We start from the raw sequence: 20,812 nt of genomic DNA on the forward strand, positions 1-20,812 counted from the left end.
GTTGTTTCAGTTTTTTACAAAAATGAGATAATTCCTGTTCGGTAATTTTTCCTCCACTATATAATCTACCATGGGTATCTTTCCTTCATTAAATACAAGGATCTTATTTTCTCTTTCCTTTTGTTTTAAGATTTTATTTTATTTTATTTTTAAAATTTTTAAAAATGTTTATTTATTTTTGAGAGTAAGACAGAGAGCAAGCAGGGGAGGGGCAGAGAAAGAGGGAGACACAGAATCTGAAGCAGGCTCCAGGCTCTGAACTGTTTAGCACAGAGCCCGATGTGGAACTCAAACTCACAAACTGTGAGATCATGACCTGAGCCAGAGTCAGACGCTCAGTTGGCTGAGCCACCCAGACGCCTCTAAAGATTTTATTTTTAACTAATCTCTACACCCAACGTGGGGCTTGAACTCACAACTCTGAGATCAAGAGTCACATGCTCCACTGACTGAGCCGGCCGGGTGACCCCTAAGGATCTTATTTTCTGACAATCTCGTAGCATGCCATTGAACCAGGGGACAGCATTACGTGACAGTTCTGAAAATTCTACCTTCATTATTAGCTGTAGTGGCCTCCACATTCCTTGATGGCAAAGCAGATGGTTCTGGTGGTGCTGAGGTCCACCCCGGGGCACTCCCCTGAAGGTGAGAACATTCATCAGTAAGCAAAGCGAGAAAAGTAAAAAAAAATCAAAGCCACTAATTTAATGGTCACCTTCTGAGTCACTGGATTAGCGGCAAGGGAAGATAATATTAAAACATGTCTATTCTTTTTCTTTGTTTTCTTGAAGTATAGTTAACATACAGTATTCTATTAGTTTCAGGTGTACAATATAAAGGTTCAATAACTCTACACCTTACTCAGAGCTCATCAAGGTGAGTGTGCTCTTTATCCCCTTTACCTAGTTTAAGCCTTCCACCAGCCCCCTCCCTTCTGACAACACCAGTCTGTTCTATTTAAGAGTCTATTTCTTTGTGCCTCTTTGGTTGGTTTCTTAAATTCCACATATGAGTGAAATTATATGGTATTTGTCTTTCTCTGATTTATTTCACTTAGCATTACAGCCGTTAGGTCCATCCATGTTGTTGTGAATGTCAAGATCTCATTCTTTCTCGTGGCTGAGTAATATTCCAGTGTGTGTGTGTGTGTGTGTGTGTGTGTGTGTGTGTGTGTGTCTTCTTTATCTATTCATCTCTGATGGACATTTGGCGTCCACAATTTGGCTGTTATAAATAAAGCTGCAATAAACAAGGGCATGTACCGCTTTGGATGAGTGTTTTCGTTTTCTTGGGTAAATACCCAGCAGTGGAATTACTGGATCATATGGTAATTCTATTTTGAATTTTTTGAGGAACTTCCATTCTGTTTCCCACAGTGGCTGCACCAATTTGCGTTCCCACCCACAGTACACGAGGGTTCCTTCTTCTTCACATCCTGTCCGACACTTGTTATTTCTTGTGATTTGATTTTAGCCATTCCGACAGGTGTAAGGTGATTGCTCACTGTGGTTTTGGTTTGCATCTCCCTGATGACGAGTGAGGTTGAGCATCTTTTCATGTGTCTGTTTGCCATCTGGATGTCTTCTTTGGGAAAATGTCTATTCAGGTCCTCTGCTCATTTTTAAATCAGATTATTTACTGATTTGGTGTTGAGTTGTATACGTTCTTTACGTAGTTTGGATATTAGCCCATTATCAGACGTATCATTTGCAAATATGTTCTCCCATTTGGTAGGTTGCCTTGTCGTTTTGTTGATGGTTTCCTTCACTGTGCAAAAGTTTTAATTTTGGTGTGATCCCAATAGTTTAATTTTCCTTCTGCTTCCCTCGCCTGAGGAGGCATAGCTAGAGAAAGATTTCCAGGGCTGATGTCACAGAAATGACTGCCTATGTTTTCTTTTGGAATTTAATAGTTTCAGGTCTTACATTTAGGTCTTTAATCTATTTTGAGTTGTTTCTCTTTGTGTAGGATGTAACAAAGTAGCCCAGTTTCATTCTTTTGCATGACGCTGTCCAGTTTTACCAACACCATTTGTTGAAGAGACTTTTTCCTCATTGTATATTCTTACCTCCTTTGTTGTAGATTAATTGGCCATGTAAGTGTGGGGCTATTTCTGGGCTCTATTCTTTCCATTGAACTGTGTGTCTCTTTTTGTGCCAGTATCATACTGTTTTGATTACTACAGCTTTGTAGTATATCTCGAAATCTCAGATTGTGATGCCTCCAGCTCTGTTTTTCTTTGTCAAATTACTTTGGCTATTCAGGGTCTTTTGTGGGTCCACACAGATTTCAGAATTATTTGTTTCAGTTCCTTGAAAAATGGTGTTGGAAACATGTATATTCTTAAATCTCTGTTTTAATGCTCAAATTCCTTCTTTTCTCCCCATAAAATTTTTATTTTGCAATAACTTCAGACTTGCAAAAAAGTTGCAAAGATACGCTTCACCCACCTTCCTCTGATGGTAAACCAGCCACGGCACATCTGTCAAAACCAAGAATTATCATCGATGTATCACTGATTTAGCCGCCATTATGTGCTAAACTCCAGACTTTATTCAGATTCACTGCTTGTCCACTCCTGTCCCTTCTGTTCCAGACTCTGTTCCAGCCTGCATCTACTCTGTTCCAGGGTAGTGTTGTCTCATGTTTAGCCTCAGTTTTGGGGAAGGATGCTGCAGAGGTGAGGTACCCTTGTCACTGCCGCACGTTGGCTTCACTGAATACGGGCGATGCTGACCTTGATCCCTTGGTTAAGGTGCTGACTGCCAGGCTTTCCTCTGATAAAGTCACTGTTTTCCCCTTCCATTCCATAGCTTTGGGAGCAAGTCACCAAGTCTGGCCTGCACTCAAGGGGGGAGGGGGGAAGGGCCATCTCCTCAAGGGCAGACTATCTATAGACATGACTGAATTTTTCTTGAAGGAAAATCATCCCTTCGCTCCATTTATTTATCCAATCATCTCTTCACATTAGTGTGGACTCATGGATGTTTATTTTTTTCTTCGGATTATAATCCAAACTGTCATTATTTATTTTGCTGCTCGAATTATTCCAGCTTTGACCATTGGGAGCTCTTTCCGGTTGGTTCCTGAGTCCTTTAGACACGGCCTCCCCCCCACCCCCCGCCCCGCCCCGTTCCTCCCAGCACTTGCTTACTTTCTGACACCACAGGACGCTCCAGGCTTAGCGGCCCCAGCACCCCAGGCCTCGAATCTGCCGCTTTTCCGAAGATAGCACTGGCTCCCCTTGGCATTCAGAAGCCAAGATGGGGGGTGCTGGGTGTGCCTGGGTACCGAAGCGTCCCTGTCTCTGGGCCTCTTGGAGGACAGAGGCGGGCAACATAAGTGTGTGTGTGACCCCTGTGTACACATGCATCTGTCGTCGCGCTCTCCCGTGTGTGCGTGTGTGTGAGTGTGCACAGACACATGCTGAAATAGTGAGTTCACGTGAATCCGAGTCCCACCCTAATTCCTACACTAGTCACCAAACTGTTCCTCTGTCCCCTCCTCCTAGCCTGTGGTTTCTGTCCCTCACACGTCTCGACTACTAGTCACGGATGTTCTAGATCTTGTTCTACACTAAACGAGAGGCGCCGATCATGACAGAAGGCCTTTTCCTTTGTTTTCTGTTCTCTTCTTTTTTGATAACTATTTCTGGTAACTATTGACTATGTCAATGAACTGTTCACCATGTGAATGGAAGCGTATGTGCACATTGTAAAAACAAAACAAATCAAGGCTTAGCAATTTATAAAGCTTTCCCCACTTTCACTTGAAAGTTGGTTACAGAACGGGTTAAGCAGAATTAAGCAAAGAATGTTCCCCCCCCCCCCCCATGGGACTGGGCAGAGGCAGGGTGGCGAACAGACCTCTGAGCTGTAAGCCAGGGGCCACACACGTTTCCTTAAAAGAGCGCTCAGGAAATATGTTAGGCGTTGGAGCCCTCACGATCCCTGCCTGGAGAGATCTGGGGGTTGTTACTGCTTCCCTGATCGGACCATAATAATCAGGGCATGATTCCGACAGCACTGCCTGAAGGCTCTCTCTGGAGGGAGGCAGCTTCCGACTTCTTGAGTCTGTACTGACTTCATTCTTACAGTAGCCTTGAGATGTGCTCTCTGGACGCAACTAATCAGGGGCAATGAGATTCAAACTCCTATAAAATCTGGGTTAAAAAAAAGAAAACTGTTTTCATTCTTGGTCGGTTCCATAGCCGTGACCACTACCAGTAACCATGGCTCGGCCTCCGTGGCGGCTGCGTACGGACCGGTGACTAAATGCTGGCCACAAAGATGTGAGCAGAGGTAATGCGCGCTCCCTCTAGATTGCTCTAGTAAAAGGATGGGGCCCACGCTTTCCCAGATGTCCACCCCCTTCCCATGGCTGCGGAAGGTCGTGAGCTGCATGGACATTTCTGACTGTGAGATGGAAGCCAGTATGTGGGGAAGAGCAAAATACCTCCCTCGGTCAGCCCTGGACAGCTGACTTCCAGGCTGCTGCTGGGAATTCACTCTACCTTGTGTAGGTGACTTATTTCAGGGTTGTTAATACGGCAGCTTAGCCTGGATCCTGACTGAAACATTTAAATATATGCCCTTTATAACTGTCAGAGGAAGCACACTTTAAAATTATATAAAGCAGGGGCGCCTGGGTGGCTCAGTCGGTTAGGTGTCCGACTTCAGCTCAGGTCATGACCTCGCAGGTCGTGGGTTCGAACCCCAAGAATCTGGAGCCTGTTTCAGATTCTGTGTCTCCCTCTCTCTCTGACCCTTCCCTGCTCACCCTGTCTTTCTCTCTCTCTTTCTCTCTCTCTCAGAAATAAACATTAAAAATAAATAAATAAAATAAAATAAAATTATATAAAGCATAATACGTACCTCGGGAGAAGCATGAGAGGCAAAGAAATCTTCCTCTTTTGGTGGAGAGGACAAAGGCGGAGCCGCACAGCTATCAAGCCACAGCTAGAACGGAAACATAAAGTGCGTGCTGAGCCCTTCTCCTGCTTTAAAGGTTTTTTTTACTACTCTCGCTCCCTTTCTAGAGGCCTGTTTGCCAAAGCTTGGTGCTTTCTGTTACTATACAATCAGTAACAGGCCGACACAGGGCCCCGGAGCGCATTTTAGTTATGGATTAATCCACTAACTTCTGCTTCCAAGCCTTGAGGATGTCGAGTACCAGATTCACAAGCTATTTCTGAAAAGGAAAGATGGAGGCCTTACTATCTTAGTGCAGGCTCCAGAGTACAGTCCGTCCTCACTATTAGTGCATTCCGGACTTGCAAATTCACACCTGCCACAACTTACTTGCAACCCCAAATCAGCACTTGAGACGTCCCTCACGGACATGTGCGGATCAGTAAAGAATGACCCCAAGGTGTGTGTTCCCAGTTGAGGTCGAACAAGGTGACACTCTATCTCCTCGTTTCAGCTCTCAAGCTGTAACTAAGTGTCCTTTTTTTGTGGTCTATTTAGTGACACACTTTTCATATTGTGCTTTGTTGGTGATTTCATTGGTCCGCAGGCCTAGTGCTGAAGTCCTGCCTCGTGTCCCTAAGCACAGGAAGGCTGTGATGGGCCTTACAGAGAAAACCCAGTGTTAGGTAAGCTTCACTCGGGCAGGGGTTACAGTGCAGCGGACAGTGAGTTCAATGTTAATGAGTCAATAATTACCTATCAATGATATAAGTTATATATTAACTATTACTATATCAACATACTATTAAGTCTTATATATTTAAGTGCATATTAATAATATATTCAGTCTGGCTGGCTCAGTCGCTTAAGTGTCTTACTCTTGACTTTGGTTCAGGTCATGATCTCATGGTTCGTGGGTTCGAGCCCCATGTCAAGCTTGGGCTAATAGCACAGAAACTGCTTCGGATACTCTCTCCCTCTGCCCCTCCCACTCTCTCTCTCTCTCTCTCAAAATAAGTAAAGTTAAAATTTTTGAAATTTAAAAAGTTAATAATATATTCAATAAGGTGGCCTTAAATAGAAGCACATGTAAAATAAGGTTATGTATTGATCAGCTGATGGGAATGTTATGACCAGAAGCACGTACGAACCTAGCCCTCTGTCTCCCCAAGGAGTGATGTTTCTGCATTTGCTAATTCTGTGCATCACTTCCATGAACCTCAAAAATCAACCATACAAGGTTTCCTTGCAAGAGAATCCAGCTAGAAGGCTTTACTGTTTGGGACAGTTAACACCACTTAAAAAAAATTTTTTTTTTACTGTTTTTATTTATTTACGAGAGAGGGAGAGAGAGAGAGAGACAGTGTATGAATGGGGGAGGGGCAGAGAGAGAAGGAGACAGAATCTGAAGCAGGCTCTCCAGGCTCTGAGCTGTCAGCACAGAGCCCGACACGGGGCTCGAGCCCACGCACCGTGAGATCATGACCTAAGCCGAAGTCGGACGCTCAACTGACTGAGCCCCCAGGCGCCCCCAAAATCACTTTTTCTACCGAAATGGATGTTCACCTGCTGGAGGTAGTCCAACCCGCCATGACTTACATCAGTGCCGTGCTTCCGTGTCGCCTGGGAGGCCAGCGACTTGATTCTCTCCCGATAGAGCTGAGCCGCGCGACTGTTGTACTTGGCATTGGTGTCATTGGTGGTACAGCCATGTTGATGGAAAAAGGAAGACTACAGAGGAAAACGCATGAATTAATGGCAATGCGGCATTAAATCCCACCTGCGACCGAAAACAGTGCTTCATGTTACGAAGGATTTTTTGGAAAATACTAGTGAAAACAAAAGTAATGAAACCATGTAATTCACAAAAACAATTTGAACTACATAATTTGAAGTAAACTTTTCCTTGTAAAAGGGAATGCTTTGCACACATTCAACATTAGTATTTTGGTTTAAATGGACAGGAGACTCACATTACAAAATGAAATGGCTGGCCCTTCATTTCTCCATCGAACCCCTTTGGTCATTTTGAATTATTCTGTTATTTTGGGGGACACTTTCCACTCCGGACTACTTTTAGCTCATGAGAAATTCATTTCCGTTTGAATTCCACTAACTTGGAGTTCCTGACAAATTGGTTAGAGGCCATGCTCACCACCACCTTGTCCAGCTCTATTTCTTCATGAACAGAATCCACAGCATAAGCACAGAGATAAAACAGATGTTTCAACAGTTCGAGGGAACTGTTTTCAACCTCCTTGTACGGGTCAGAATTCACATCTAATTAAAGTAGGTATTCTAAAAACCTGTATGAGCCATCCTCATATTGACCCAAGTGGATTAATCAGATATACTGATTGTTTAAATGAAGTTTAACATATTTAAGGATCCTCATTTAGGTTTATAAGGGGGAGGGTTGAAGAGACCTGCTCTTTTATTTTATTTTTAAATTTTTTTATTTCTTTATTTTATTTTGAGAGACAGAGAGCGAGCAGGGGAGGGGCAGAGAGAGAGGGAAACACAGAATCCAAAGCAGGCTCCAGGCTCTGAGCTGTCAGCACAGAGCCCGACGCGGGGCTCAAACTCACGGATATGAGATCATGACCTGATCCAAAGTCAGATGCTTAACCAATGGAGCCACCCAGGCACCCCGAGACCTGCTCTTTTAAAACTATAAGTTGATCGGACACTTACAAAGTTATGTTTTACTCAGAAGCTACTAAGAAAGGGGATCTCATGTGTCTTGTGCATCTCTGTATCCCAGTACCTGGGCCAGAGCTGTGTGTTTACTAGGCAGCTGACAGATTTGGGGATAAACACGTCCCCCGGGCCATCCCCTCCCACGCCCGTCACTGGGGCCCCAAACTCTCCCATGCAGGTACCAACTGCCTTCCCGGTGTAACGCGCACTTACAGCAAGAAGGAAGACAGCGAGTGTGAGACGAACTTACCGCATTAGCGTTTCCTCCAACCTGCATGCACCGCAGCTGAAACCAAGACCAGTTCGAATCCAGCTCGGTGGATCTAAACGGAAAGAATGTTCTCAAATGTGAACACGGTCTGCCCCCAGAAGGAAGCCGCCAAGCTTCTGGAAACAAGAGTCCCCTTGATTTTCTGGACCCTGAAGACCTGCAGGTCTGGGTAAACGGTGACCGGGGGGATGCTGGGCCTGCAAAGCGTGTGACAGTTATGCAAACAGCTCCTGCCCCCCCACCCCCACCCCCCACCCCGCAGGCCGCCTGGGCCAGCAGCACTCAGCCAGCCGCACTGACTCCAGCCAGCCCCCCTTCTGGGATGCGGGGACAAGACGAGCTTCCTGGGCTGTCGGAACAATCGAGGCTGGTTGCCTCTCACTCTCAGCGGCTTGTGATCCAAAAACTCGTAACGCGTCCCTGCTCAGAACAGATGTACTCTTCCGATGGCCTCAGATCGACTACCCATTTGTCCAGTTCGACCTCTCACAGGGGCCTCGGGGAGGCTCACGGTCTCATCATCAGGCGGAAGGGAGCCGAGCAACGTCACCGCCATCAGGGAGGAGAGAAAACTCAGGACTCCGTGCTCCTGACCCGGAGGCTGGAAGGGCCCTCTCCCCTACCACACCTCACGCTCTACTCTCTGCAACCTGAGACCACATCCAGGCAGGGAAAAGGCAGTAAGCATATTTCCCAGCAGTAAAAATTCGCCAAGTGATCACTGTGAAGCAAGATATGATAGTCCAGCAACGTTAGAAGTCTTCACGTTAAATCCACAGGTATGAGCAGCAAGCAAGGCTGTCGCACGTGCAAGGACAGCTTGTCCCCCACTAACTGGAAAGGAATGTGGACATATTTAAATGGGTGCAGGTAGAGCACCTGTAAAAATAGGAAGGTAAAAAGAAAAGACACTTCTTTTGCTTTTATACTGCCCTTCCACTCGCGAATTACTATGCCCATTTGCATTGCTTATTAGCCTTTGTAAATGTTAGTGTTATTTCGAAGCCAATGGCTACCTTAAAATTAATAATCATACGAATACCTAGTATTACTTGCACATGTGACAAATCTACTTGATGGCAATACGTAAAAAGTAAAATATAATCTATCCTTTATAAGCAACAGATTTCCCAAGGAGAAAAATAAAACTTCTAGAATCTGATGACCAAGCGATGTGACTAAATTATATATCTTATTCCAAAATCCTTCTTCTGATAGATCTTAGTCACATGTCCAGGACTCTCGGTCAGAGGGAGTCAGGTACCATTCCCATCCCACGCTGTCAGAGGGTGGCTGTTAACAGCACAGCCTCTGGAGACAGACCGAGACAGGACAAACCTCAACTCTGCCATGGCTTACTGGGTGACTTCGGAGAAGTTACTTAACTTCTCTGTGCCTACTTTCCTCATGTGCAAAGCAGTGATAATTACAGCATTACCGATTTCATTCTTGTAGAAATCAAACAAGCTAATATCTGGAAAGTGCCTGGCTCACGGTAAATCCCATATGGTTAAAATCCTCACCATGACCATGACCATGACCACGTCAAACCCTGTCACACTATGTCAGGTCAGAAGCACAAGCTCCCGAGGACAGGAATGTCCCACATTTTTCTGCCACACTCCTACCATCGGCACATAACAGGCACCTGAATTTGGGCTGACTTAATTATGTCCTAAAACTGAGGCTGCAAGTACTCGGATCTGCTAACCAGCCTCAACTTTTGGTCTTAAACTATCTTAAAAAAAAAAAAAAAAAAAAAAAAGCTAGGGGCGCCTGGATGGTTCAGTTCTTTAAGTGTCCAACTTCTGCTCAGGTCATGATCTCATGGTTTGGTTCATGAGTTCGAGCCCCACATTAGGCTCTGTGCTGACAGCATAGAGCCCACTTCAGATCCTCTGTCTCCCTCTCTCTCGGCCTCTCCCTGGCTCATGCTCGTGCTCACTCTCTCTCAAAAATAGACATTTAAAAAAATTCCAGAGAAGGACAGATACCATATGTTTGCACGTATAGGTGGATTAGGAGGAACTTAACAGAAGACCATGGAGGAGAAGAAGGAGAAAAATAGTTGGGGAGAGGGAGGGAGGCAAACCATGAGAGACTCTTGAATGTTAAGAACAAACTAAAGACTGACGGGGGGTGGGGGGGAAGGGAAGGGGGAGATGGGCATGGAGGAGGGCACTTGTGGGGATGAGCACTGGGTGTTATAGGGAAACCAACCTGACAATAAATTATGGAAGAAAAAAAATTCCAAATATTACTCCATATATTCCTTAGAAACGGAGATTAAAACAAATTGTTCCTGAACTGGGTTACCGGGGACTCTCTCTCATAACACTGGAATTTTGAAATAAAGCGTTTTAATGATAGTGGACTCTGAAACGAATCAACCTTCAGAGGAAACCTAATTGCTCATTAAGTGCCCATTCCCACAGGAGGAGGTGACTCACTGTTGGTGATTTCTTCCCTCTAATGTAGATGGGGAGATGTGAAAGGGGATTGTTTGGGACAGAGCTGAGAAGCAAGTGAAGCAGAGGCAGTAAGCAAAGGTGAAGAATTAGTGTCACTTTAACAAAGCGGCTCCTGTTAACAACCACGTCAAGGAGAACACAGGCTTCCAGGAACCCCTGTGATCCTTACGTGAGTCCAGGAATAATCTCCCTAAAAACTGCATGAAGGGGCGCCTGGGGGACTCAGTCGGTTAAGCATCCGACTTCGGCTCAGGTCATGATCTCACTGTTCGTGGGTTCGAGCCCTGCGTTGGACTTTGTGCTGACAGCTTGGAGCCTGGAGCCTGCCTCAGATTCTGTGTTTCCCTCTCTCTTTCTCTCTCTCCACCCCTCCCCCACTCACACTCTGTGTCTGTCTCAGAAATAAATATATATTTTTTAATTTTTTTAACGCTTATTTATTTTTGAAATAGAGAGAGAGAGAGAGAGAGAGAGAGAGCATGAAGTGGGGAGCGGCAGAGAGAGAGGGAGACACAGAATCTGAAACAGGCTCCAGGCTCTGAGCTGTCAGCACAGAGCCTGATGTGGGGCTCAAACCCACGGACTGCGAGATCATGAGCCAAAGTCGGACGCTTAACCGACTGAGCCACCTAGGCACCCCAATAAGTATTTTTAAAAAAATGCATGAATTAGCCTCACTAGTGGCTGCCAGGGTTCACAAGCAGCACATTTAGATAGATTTTAGAAATCAGAAGGAATCTCCCAAATAAATATGACAAAGTTAGCTTGTCATCAAAAATCTGAAATGGCATCTCCTCCACTGGCGCCGGTAATCTAGGCTTTTGTTCACAGACAAGCCCGGGAATAGCTTCCAGGGAGCCGCCCGTCCGTAACTGGCTCGGCTGCTTAACACAAGACCGCGCAAGGCGTTGCCTCCCTGCACCAACATCACAAACGGTCCTCCTCTGGCATCCGCTGGCAGGGCCCCGGATGACTCAGCCCCGAGCGCGGGCAGCATCTGCCGGGGACCCAGGATGTGCCAGGCTCTCTGTGGGTTCACCGCTTTCTCCTCCCGAAGCCGCTTCAGTGACTACCTGGCTTCTCATCCCCAAGGTCAAGGGAAGGAAACAGAGACACAGAGAGGGAGGGAGCACACCCAGAGGTGGTCAGGGTGGCGCTGGGCCTCAGCCCCCAGCAGCCAGACGCCATGCCCATTCTCCTCGCACCCCTGCCCCGCCTGGCCGATGTCTGTGGGTGCCTTCTGCCCCCCGGGCCCAGGTCGGCCTGCCAGGGTTCGCCCCTCAAGGCCTCAGCAGTTAAGTACAGGCTCTGGCCTGGCAGTCAAGACCCTCCACAGTGTCCCCCAGATCTTCCCCTGGGAACCCTCTTTCCCTTCATTCTCCTATGCATGTACCGATTAGCTCCTCGGGGCGCCGGGGGGGGGGCTCCGTCAAATGTCCGACTCTTGGTTTCAGCTCAGGTCATGATCTCCAGGTTCGGGAGTTCAAGCCCTGCATCAGGCTCTGGGCTGACAACAGGCTCTGAGCCTGCTTGGGATTCTCTCTCTCCCTCTCTCTCTCTCTCTCAAAATAAATAAACTTAAAAAAAAAAAGTAGCTACTAAACATTTCACTTTTTCCAGCCTCTATATTTTCTTTCTTTCTTTTGAGGGAGAGAGAGAATGCACATGTGCGTAAGCCGAGGAGGGGCAGAGAAAGAGAGAGAGGAAGAGACAGAATCCAAGCAGGGACACTGGGCTCGATCTCATAACCCTGAGATCAGGACCTGAGCCGAAATCAAAAGTCAGATGCTCAACCAGCTGAGCCACCCAGGCGCCCCGTACCTTTTCTCAAAGCCAGAGTGCTGACCTCCTCTCCCCTGCCTTGTTACCATGACCAAAGTCTCACCAAAACTCCGAAGTGCATTGCAAATGTTACCGCCTCCTTTAAACGTGGACTGATTTTCCCATGGAAGTAGACGCAGTGAGGTGTCCGTGTCCCGCATGGCATTTTACAGTCTGTCTTATTATTCATGCTGTGTCCCTACCGTCCTACTAGATTCCACCCACCTTTCAGAAGCTCATGACATACTTAACGGTGAACTTGAGAAGAAACCGAGACGGAGGGAGAGGAGCACAGGGAGGTGCAGCTGCCCCAGGAGCCGAGGCGCAGAGTTCAAGCCCCGGAGGCGGTAGGCGGGGGCCAGTGCAGTTACGTCCACTCTGCAGTCAGCTCCAAGGCCATTTCCGTGGGTGCCTAACCCGCATTTCCCTTTTTGGTTGGCAAAAGTTCATACATTTTTTTCCTTTGTAAAATTGTTGACTTGAAATTCTACTTTCAAAAAACAACAATAACAACAACACAAAAACCTCCTTTTAAATAAACATTCCACCCATGCTAAGCTGTTCATCTGTTCATGCCCAGGAGGCGGGACTGTGAGTGAGAGAGAGAGAGAGAGTGTGTGTGTGTGTGTGTGTGTGTGTGTGTGTCTGTATGTGTCTGGCAGGGGTGAGGGGGAAGAGGGGCAAGGGATTCTAGAGGAAGGGCTTCTCATTTCTTACTTTATAAACTTTGGAACTGCTTGGTTTTTTTTCCCTCCTAATGACCTAGTGTTTGTCGTTTCTTTTCACCAATAAAGCATGTTTAAAGAGCAGGCCTCTGCCTCTTAAAAACAAAATCCCTCCTGAGCCTGCTCATCGTCCTTACTTCTTCCTGCCCAGTTCCTGGACTGCTGCCCTCCGGTTACACAGGAGTTGTTAGCAGTTGCTTATGAATCATTGATAAACATCATGATTCGGAGTTCTATTTATCTGACTTTTAAAAGGCTAGTCATTAAACCTGCAGCAGCCCAAACGGACCTGCTGTCCAGCCTCATCATGCTCTCCGGGAGTGCTCCCTTCACCCAGTCAGCCCTCCCCTCGCCCGGGGCCCCGTCAGAAAACCGCGCGACTTCCTGGAATGGTTTAAACTGGAGGGTGCTTTGCCGGAGAGGCGAAGGGGGGGCCAGGTCACAACAGGCGGGACTTGGCACAGAGGAAGGGGGACAGATCACAGTGAAGACAGAAAGGAAGACGACCAATTGGAAACTGCCTCGAGCCCATGGGCTGTGGGCAGAGCCGGTCACCTTATGGTAACCGGTAACAACCAGTCCGGGGGGTGGGGGGGAGGGAAGCACATTAGAAAGAAACTTGGCCTTGGCAAGCAAGTCCCTCAACATTTAAAGAAAGAGACAAGAACAGGATGGTGTGTTCAAAATATTCTGGGACCAGCGTTTAGGAAAAAAAAAGACAAGAGATGGCTAGATACTCGGAAACCAGGAAGAACACAAAAGAACTCCCTTTTCTAAGTCATCACCTATGGAATTACGTGCCTATAAACATCCAGCCCATCATGCCTCTACAAACCGACTTCCGAAAAAAAGAACTCACGAAAGTGCACCAGGAAAGTTTTTTTTAAGTGAGCATATTTTTAAAAGAAAATTATGTTATTATTTTTACTGTATAGCTTTTGTGTCATCATATGAAATGTCTCGTTACAAATTATAAGTGATTTTATCTTATAGGAACGAATACTCTTCCCAGTAATCATATTATGTCGATATTCCTCAAGTCATAATAGAAAATAAAAGCACTAGCCACAATTCCAAATAGCCTGCCTGCCTAGTTGGGTCCTTCCCTGGAAAAAAGAGGTGGCAGGGGAATCAGAGAACTGGCTGGAGAGGGCCAGCAGTGACAGAGGTCTGAGCCACGGTGTCCAAGGGGGGCCACACACGAAAGCCCCACCCACGCTACAACCAGACTGTCTGGGGCAGGAGATGCGTTCGCCCCGCCACCCTGGAAGGGAGCCCGAGTCTGCAGGTAAAAAAAAAAAGACTTTTTCTTCACAAGCATTTGAAATTACCATTCAAATTCCCACCGCGATCATTCACTCGGGCGTCGTGCGGGCAGCAGCCCCGGGAGCCAGAGCTGTAAAGCCTGTGCCATCACGAGGCTTCTCGCCCTTTCCGTCAGCTCTCCTGCCAGCGGGCCCACAGCACTTGTCCCCTGCCACCGCGAGTGGGGACACAGTGGCGCTCCGCCGCGCTGCTGGTTATTAGAAGGTGATGAAGGGAAGGGAGTGGAGTCTCAAGTCCTCCATTCGGACTCCACCTGCAAGACCCTGGCCTCAGATGTCTGACGCAGAGTCCACGGAGCAGTAACGGAACAGAAAAGAAGTCATGTTCCCAGTTTACCTAATTATAAAGATCTCGACCTCCACAGCTCCTCGCCAGCCTCTCATTCTACCTGGCGGCAAAGCAAACGTGAAGCAGAAAGGTGGAGAAGAACCATGCTCGCCCGCGATGAAAACCGATCTGCTCACCTGATGAAGCTCAAGTGGACCCCCAGTGACCGGTGTGACCCCGAGCAGTCGATGCAAAGGAACACGCCGTAGGTGATACTTGCCCAGCTGGGGTTCTTGGCCCCGCAGTCAAAACACACCTGAAAGACAATTTCAGAACCAGGTGATCGTTACTTCCCAGCAGCCGCATGAGCTCTCGTACAGGAAGCAGGACGCAATTGAGCGTGACGGCGGCCTGACCTTCACAATTCGAAACTGGTTACTACAAAACAGCTCACCTTATTTATTATTTTTTTAAAAACCTCAACTCTCGGGGCACCCGGGTAGCTCAGTCGGTGAAGCGTCCAACTCTTGGTTTCGGCTCAGGTCACGATCTCATGGTTTCGTGAGTTCGAGCCTCGAGTCGGGCTCTGTGCTGGCAGCGAGGAATCTGCTTGGGATTCTCTCTCTCCCTCTCTCTGCCCCTCCCCCACTCATGCCGTCTCTGTCTCTCTCAAAATAAATTAATAAACCTCAACTTTCAACTTCTTTGATTATTATTACATTGCAGATAATTACATATTAATTAAGCATCAGCAGGGCTCCTACCAGCCACGTGAATGAGCACTAACTAGGGACGTCCCCTGCTGGGGATGCTCGTGGCCTCGTGGCCTCGTGGCCTTCCAGCAGGCTGAGCACCCCACGACTGAGCGCAAGGCCGCACCCCAGGCTGCAGAGATGACAGCCCCAGCGCAGACAGCCTGACGGCCCCTCATGAGAGACCCAGGGCCTCTCTCAATGCTGACTGAGACCAAATAGTCTTCATCTGATAGCGTCTGGCAAAAGGAGCACAAAAACGACTTTAAAATATACAGAGTTTGTCATGGAAATTAATATGTATAATTAAAGTCAGAACAACAGAATGGCAAAAAATTCCACTCATAAGAGGACACTTTTTTTCCCCCAGGCAAAGAGCCCCATATTTTAAATACACTTGATAGACAGAGACACCTATGTGAAGTTTGCCCCAACTAGAGGCATCAAGAAAGATCGGGCGCTTGGGGCACCTGGGTGGCTCAGTCGGTTAAGCATCCGACTTTGGCTCAGGTCATGATCTCGTGGTTCCTGAGTTGAAGCCCCGCGTCGGGCTCTGTGCTGACAGTGCAGAGCCTGGAGCCTGCTTTGGATTCTGTGTCTCCCCCTTTCTGTATCCCTCCCCCATTCACATTCTGTCTGTCTCTCTCTCAAAAATAAACATTAAAAATTTTTTTAAAAAAAGAAAGAAAGAAAGAAAGATCTGGCTTTTGGCCTTGCGGAGGTAACACGAGAGCAAAAACACGAGTAGATTTCCCAAGGCCCTTCAGCACGACAGGCTCACGTGACATATGTGTGAACACTGGGGCTAGAGCAACAACCAGCGTGGAAGGCGCCCGTCCACTCCCATCGGTGTTTACTGGGCGCCTGCTGTGTGTCGGACTCCGTGGCGGGCACAGAGGTGTCCTCAGAAATAGCGGGTGTCACGGACTCCATGAACACCTGGCTGGGTCCCTGCCCCCTGCAGGCCACGTGCTGGTCTTTCTGGAGCTCGCGGCGCAGTGGGAGGGTAGGATCCAGAAATTAAGATGCCCTGTGGGCACAGCCAGCAGAGTAAGGAATCCCCTTCCACAGGACACCAAACGGTGTGACCGGCTCTGCCAACGGTGCTGGCCCTCTGCCAGAGGCCGCCTGTGGTCCCCCACTTTCTCACCCAATAGCTGTGCTCTTGCTACCAAGCAAGGACGGGGCACACAGTCCAGCAGGCAAGACCAGTAGTTACGGTGCAATCTTAGTAAGCGAGGACGGGATGGAAACAGTGTTCCAGACGGGGTCCAGGAGGAAGCTCAAGGACAGAATCTTAGAGTAAGCGGCACAAGCCTGCATAGGAGATGGCCCTGTGGTGGCGGAGAGGTGCGTACCCCTGAAAACACGCAAGATGGAGAATCCCTCCTGAGATGGTCTGGTCACGTGGGCGAGGAGCGCACACCACCTTCTAACAGGCTGGCCGCAGCACCCTCCTGTCCCAGCCGCTGAGACAAGGGATTGCCAGAACACTAGCCCCGGGAGGGTGGGGGTCACATCTTGTGCACCTGAGCGGAGCGCGGAGCCTGGCGCCAAGTAGGCACGTGCTAAATGCAAACACAGGTGGCTGGACAGTCCGTAGGGGCGGCTGAGGTCGGGAGCTGAGAGGTCCAAGTGCGGCAGGCAGTTAGCAATACAAGTCTGGCTTCTCCCAGATCCCCGGGCGGGAGCTGCTCTGAGAGCCCGACGGCACTTTGTTTCCATATGCGGTCCCAAACCACAGCTGAGGTACGGTTTACTTATTTATTTTGGGAGAGAGAGAGAAAGAGAGAACGAGCGGGGGAAGGGCAGAGAGAGAGAGGGAGAGAGAATCTCAAGCAGGCCCCTCGCTGTCAGCACGGAGCCCAACTCAGGGCTCGATCTCACGAACCCCAACCGTGAGATCATGACCTGAGCGGAGATCAAGAGTTGGACGCTCAACCGACTGAGCCCCCCGGGTGCCCTGAGATACGGTTTTCTAAGCAGAATATCACTTCTCATGGTGATGAAAAACAAGACCTCTAACAGTTGGCTTTGCCTACGGATGAGAATAAGTACTAGAGAAGTAACAGCTAACGCTGAGTGTTTATTCCATGTCAGGCACTGCTATTGGTCAACTGCACCATCGTAACAACCCTAGAAGAAAGCATTAATATTACTCGCATCGAGGCCAGTTTCTGGGGACATGTGCAACCTATACAGCTGTCCAGGGCCCCACGGCTGCTTAATGCTCTGCTGTCTCATCTTGAAATTCTCAACACTTAAAAAAAATTTTTTTAAATTTATTTTAGAAAGAGAGGGAGAGCGCATGAGCAGCCAAGAGGGCGGAGGAAGAAACAAAGAAAGAAAGAATCTTAAGCAGACTCCACATTCAGCACAGAGCCTGATACAGGGGCTCGATCTCACAATCCTGGGATCATGACCGAGCTGAAAGCGAGCAGGACGCTCGACCGACTGAGACCCCAGGCGCCCTGAAATTTTCAACACTTTTTAAACAAAGGCCCTGCATTTTCATTTTGCACATTTTGTTTTGTCTGCAAATTACTCCGTGCAGTTTTCATCCCCATTTTGGAGAAAACTAAGGAAGCATGAAGCAAAGTATCGCAGCTGAGAAGCGGGATGGTGGGGACTATACCCCCAGTGGTCTGTCCCAGAGCTCGCTCCTCACCCCTCAACACCCTGCTCCTCACGGGCCAGCCTGTCCTTTATCTGTCTTCCGCCTGCCAGACTGGCAGCTTTCTGAGGGCAGGAGCCTGTCTGTCGATCCAGCAGTGTGTCCACCACTCTGTGGATGGCAGCTGCTCAGCGGATACTTGCTGATCACAGAACTCAAGCAATCGAGCAATAAAACGAACAATAAATCCAGCAAAAAAGCAATCGAGCAATAAGGAACACAGAGACAGGAAGGATTTCTCAAACTAGAAAACTGACCCTTCTGAGTTAAAACCTTGATCCACAGTAAATATTCATCACACATGAGAGGAAGACCTCGGATAACATACTCTTAAACCAAGTGGTTTCTTTTGAAGTGCCTCTTCCATCTGTGTATCTTACAGCTCTCTCTATTACAGCCCCTTCTTAAAAATGCTTACTGGGGGGAGCGTGGGGGGCTCAGTCGGTTAAGCATCCGATGTTGGCTCAGGTCACAATCTTGCAATTCGGGAGTTCAAGCCCCGCGCCGAGCTCTGTGCTGACAGCTCAGAGCCTGGAGTGTGTTTCAGATTCCGTTTCTCCCTCTCTCTCTGCCCCTCCCTTGCTCATGTTCTCTCTCTCTCTCTCTCTCTCTCAAAAATAAACATTAAAAATTTTTTCTTTTAAATGCTTACGGTTCCCCAACTCTTCCACATCATTAAAACTAATTTTCATCTTTGCTTAGTTAATGGTTTCTTCCTAACGATCAAGTAAAAACTTCCTGATCAAGAAAGGTAGCACAATGCTGCAGAACATTACCAGAAAATGTTTTTGCTCCACGTTTTTATTAATCCTATTACAGAATATAAAATTTTCCACCTTGTAACAAAAACAGTAACAATAGTAACACTAGCTGACACTAGTGGAGACGGAGGTACTATTTCAAGTGTTTTTCTTGGGTTTTCTCATTTAATCCTTGGCAATGACCCTCTGAGTTAGGTCCTGCTCAGGTCTGCATTTCCAGATGAGGAAAATGAGGTACAAAGTGGTCGAGGAACCTGCCCAAGGTAACATAGTTACCAGCAAGCCCACACACATCCCTCAAAAGTGTCATAAAGACAATGAGTTCTTATTTAAAAGAAGTCACCTCTCCTTTGATGAATTCAAAGAGAATACACACTGTTGCAGAAATAAAGCAGACCCAAAATACAACTTCTACACTGCTGTGGGTCCTAATCTGATTTAGCCATAGGGCAACTATATAAACAGATGAGTCTAAATTTGAAAATCAAGAAATTGGCATTTGAGAACTCCCGAAGCCTTTCTCCTCTGACTTCCATACATTCATCAGCCATCACCTCCAATAAACTGTTTCCTTTCTCACTCTTCTTAGTCTTCAAAAATTCCGGCTCCCTTCCAAGATTTAAAACAAAGACATCTAAATTTTGCAAAACTCGGGATCTTTCTATGCCGGGACGCCCGGCTCATGACCATGATCAGTAACAGCTGTTCGCTTTGGAGGTGACAGTGGGGACTGGACAGGCTGCTGCCACAGGAGGGGAGAGTCCACGCTGACACACTGACAGCCCTTTGCACTCTCCAGGTTCCACTCTGACCTGTGACCCTCCGTGGAGGGTGTCACGTTAGCCCGATGTGTCATCATAACATCTCCTGCCGGTTGCGAAAAGTTGTAAGAGTCAGAGGAAAAAGCAACCTCTGGGGACAAAAAAAGGAAAACCCCAATCGCCAAATCTCCAATGATTTTGGAGAGACCCAAAGGGAAGAAAGAGAAAGGGTGTGTGGTAGGCCTTCTTAGCAAGAGAAAGGAAGTCATTGCAGAGACCACTTAAGCCGCTTTACCAGACAGGGAAACTGAGGCTGCTGTCAAAAGACCACGGGCAACCAGGCAGACGCCAAGAGGCACCCCAGAGGAGCTTCAGAGGTCAGCTCCGGGGTGCGGGGGTGGGGGGGGGAGGAGGGATGGGGGGGATCAGACGAGCTTTCCCCAGCGTCCAGCGCTGCCAGCTGGAGTTTCTGAGCCGGTGCCTGCGCCCCAGCTGGGTCACAGGTGGCCTGCGCCGTCCGCCCGGCTCACAGGAGCCCTGGTGTATGCTCCCCGGCCTCCTCTCGGGGGCTCCGAGCTCGCCCCCAGCTCTTTCCGGAACTCACGGCGTCCACTCCGCCGCCCCCGCCCCCGCGTGTGCTCCCCCGCCCGGTGTCAGGAACCACAGGTGTGTGTCCCCGGCCCCGGGACCCCCAGGTGCCCGCTCCGCCCGGGGCCCCGGTGGGCGCCCCCTCCCCCTCCCCTGCTGAGGCTGGGGGTGGCGCGCGGCCGGGAGGCCCAGGCGCCGCGGCCCCAAGTGCGACGTGTCACAGGCCGGGCCGGCCCCTCCTCCCGCGGCCGCGGCCACTGCCGCAGCAGGGGCAGCCCGCGGGGCTCAGCGCCGATGCCCGACTAGCCTCAACACGCCCCGCGGCCGTTACCTTGTTGGTGGGCACCGAGCGGAGGCGCTTGAAGATGGTCAGGATGTCCTGCTTGCTGGGGTCCCCCATGGTCACCACAGAAGCGAGGAGCCGCCGGCCCGGCCAACCGGGAAGGGCCAAGCAGGGGCGGTTGCCGCCTCCCGGAGATAGACAGCGGCCGAGGGGCGGGGCTGAGCGTGACGGCCAGGCCCCGCCCCTACGGCCCCGCCCCGCCCACAACCGGAGCTCCCGCTACGCTCTCTTCTCGCGGCCTCGCTCAGCTGCGCCGTGGCTCCGCCCACTCGAGCCCCGCCCCGGCGCTGCCCGCGCGTGCGCAGGAGCCAAGGGCGCCTTCCTGCCGGCTGCGGTTCGCTCCCGGCTGCGCGAGGGCAAGCGGGGCGCGGGGTGAGGGGTGGGGGCAGGTTCAGCTCCCGCGCGCTCGCCCTTGGGGTTCGCCATCGACGGTCGACTGCGT

The 20,812-nt window shown here is 49.0% G+C and overlaps 1 protein-coding gene across 1 annotated transcript in view; it reads right to left on the reverse strand.

The window, feature by feature from the left end:
- Positions 1 to 20,533, reverse strand: part of ARFGAP3 (ADP ribosylation factor GTPase activating protein 3) — a 54,741-nt gene extending 34,208 nt beyond the window's left edge. Inside the window, exons 1-6 of the mRNA XM_039235864.1 lie at positions 20,359 to 20,533; positions 14,689 to 14,807; positions 7,861 to 7,933; positions 6,510 to 6,641; positions 4,875 to 4,958; positions 552 to 639 (exon numbers count right to left, since the gene is read on the reverse strand). Of these exons, the coding sequence (XP_039091795.1) occupies positions 552 to 639; positions 4,875 to 4,958; positions 6,510 to 6,641; positions 7,861 to 7,933; positions 14,689 to 14,807; positions 20,359 to 20,427 (565 nt within the window). The 5' untranslated portion in view covers positions 20,428 to 20,533. The remainder of the gene's footprint in view (positions 1 to 551; positions 640 to 4,874; positions 4,959 to 6,509; positions 6,642 to 7,860; positions 7,934 to 14,688; positions 14,808 to 20,358) is intronic.
- Positions 20,534 to 20,812: the final 279 nt, after the last annotated feature.

This window comes from Hyaena hyaena, unplaced genomic scaffold (assembly GCF_003009895.1).
Source record: "Hyaena hyaena isolate Hyena2069 unplaced genomic scaffold, ASM300989v1 scaffold_4, whole genome shotgun sequence".
Lineage (NCBI taxonomy): Eukaryota > Metazoa > Chordata > Mammalia > Carnivora > Hyaenidae > Hyaena > Hyaena hyaena.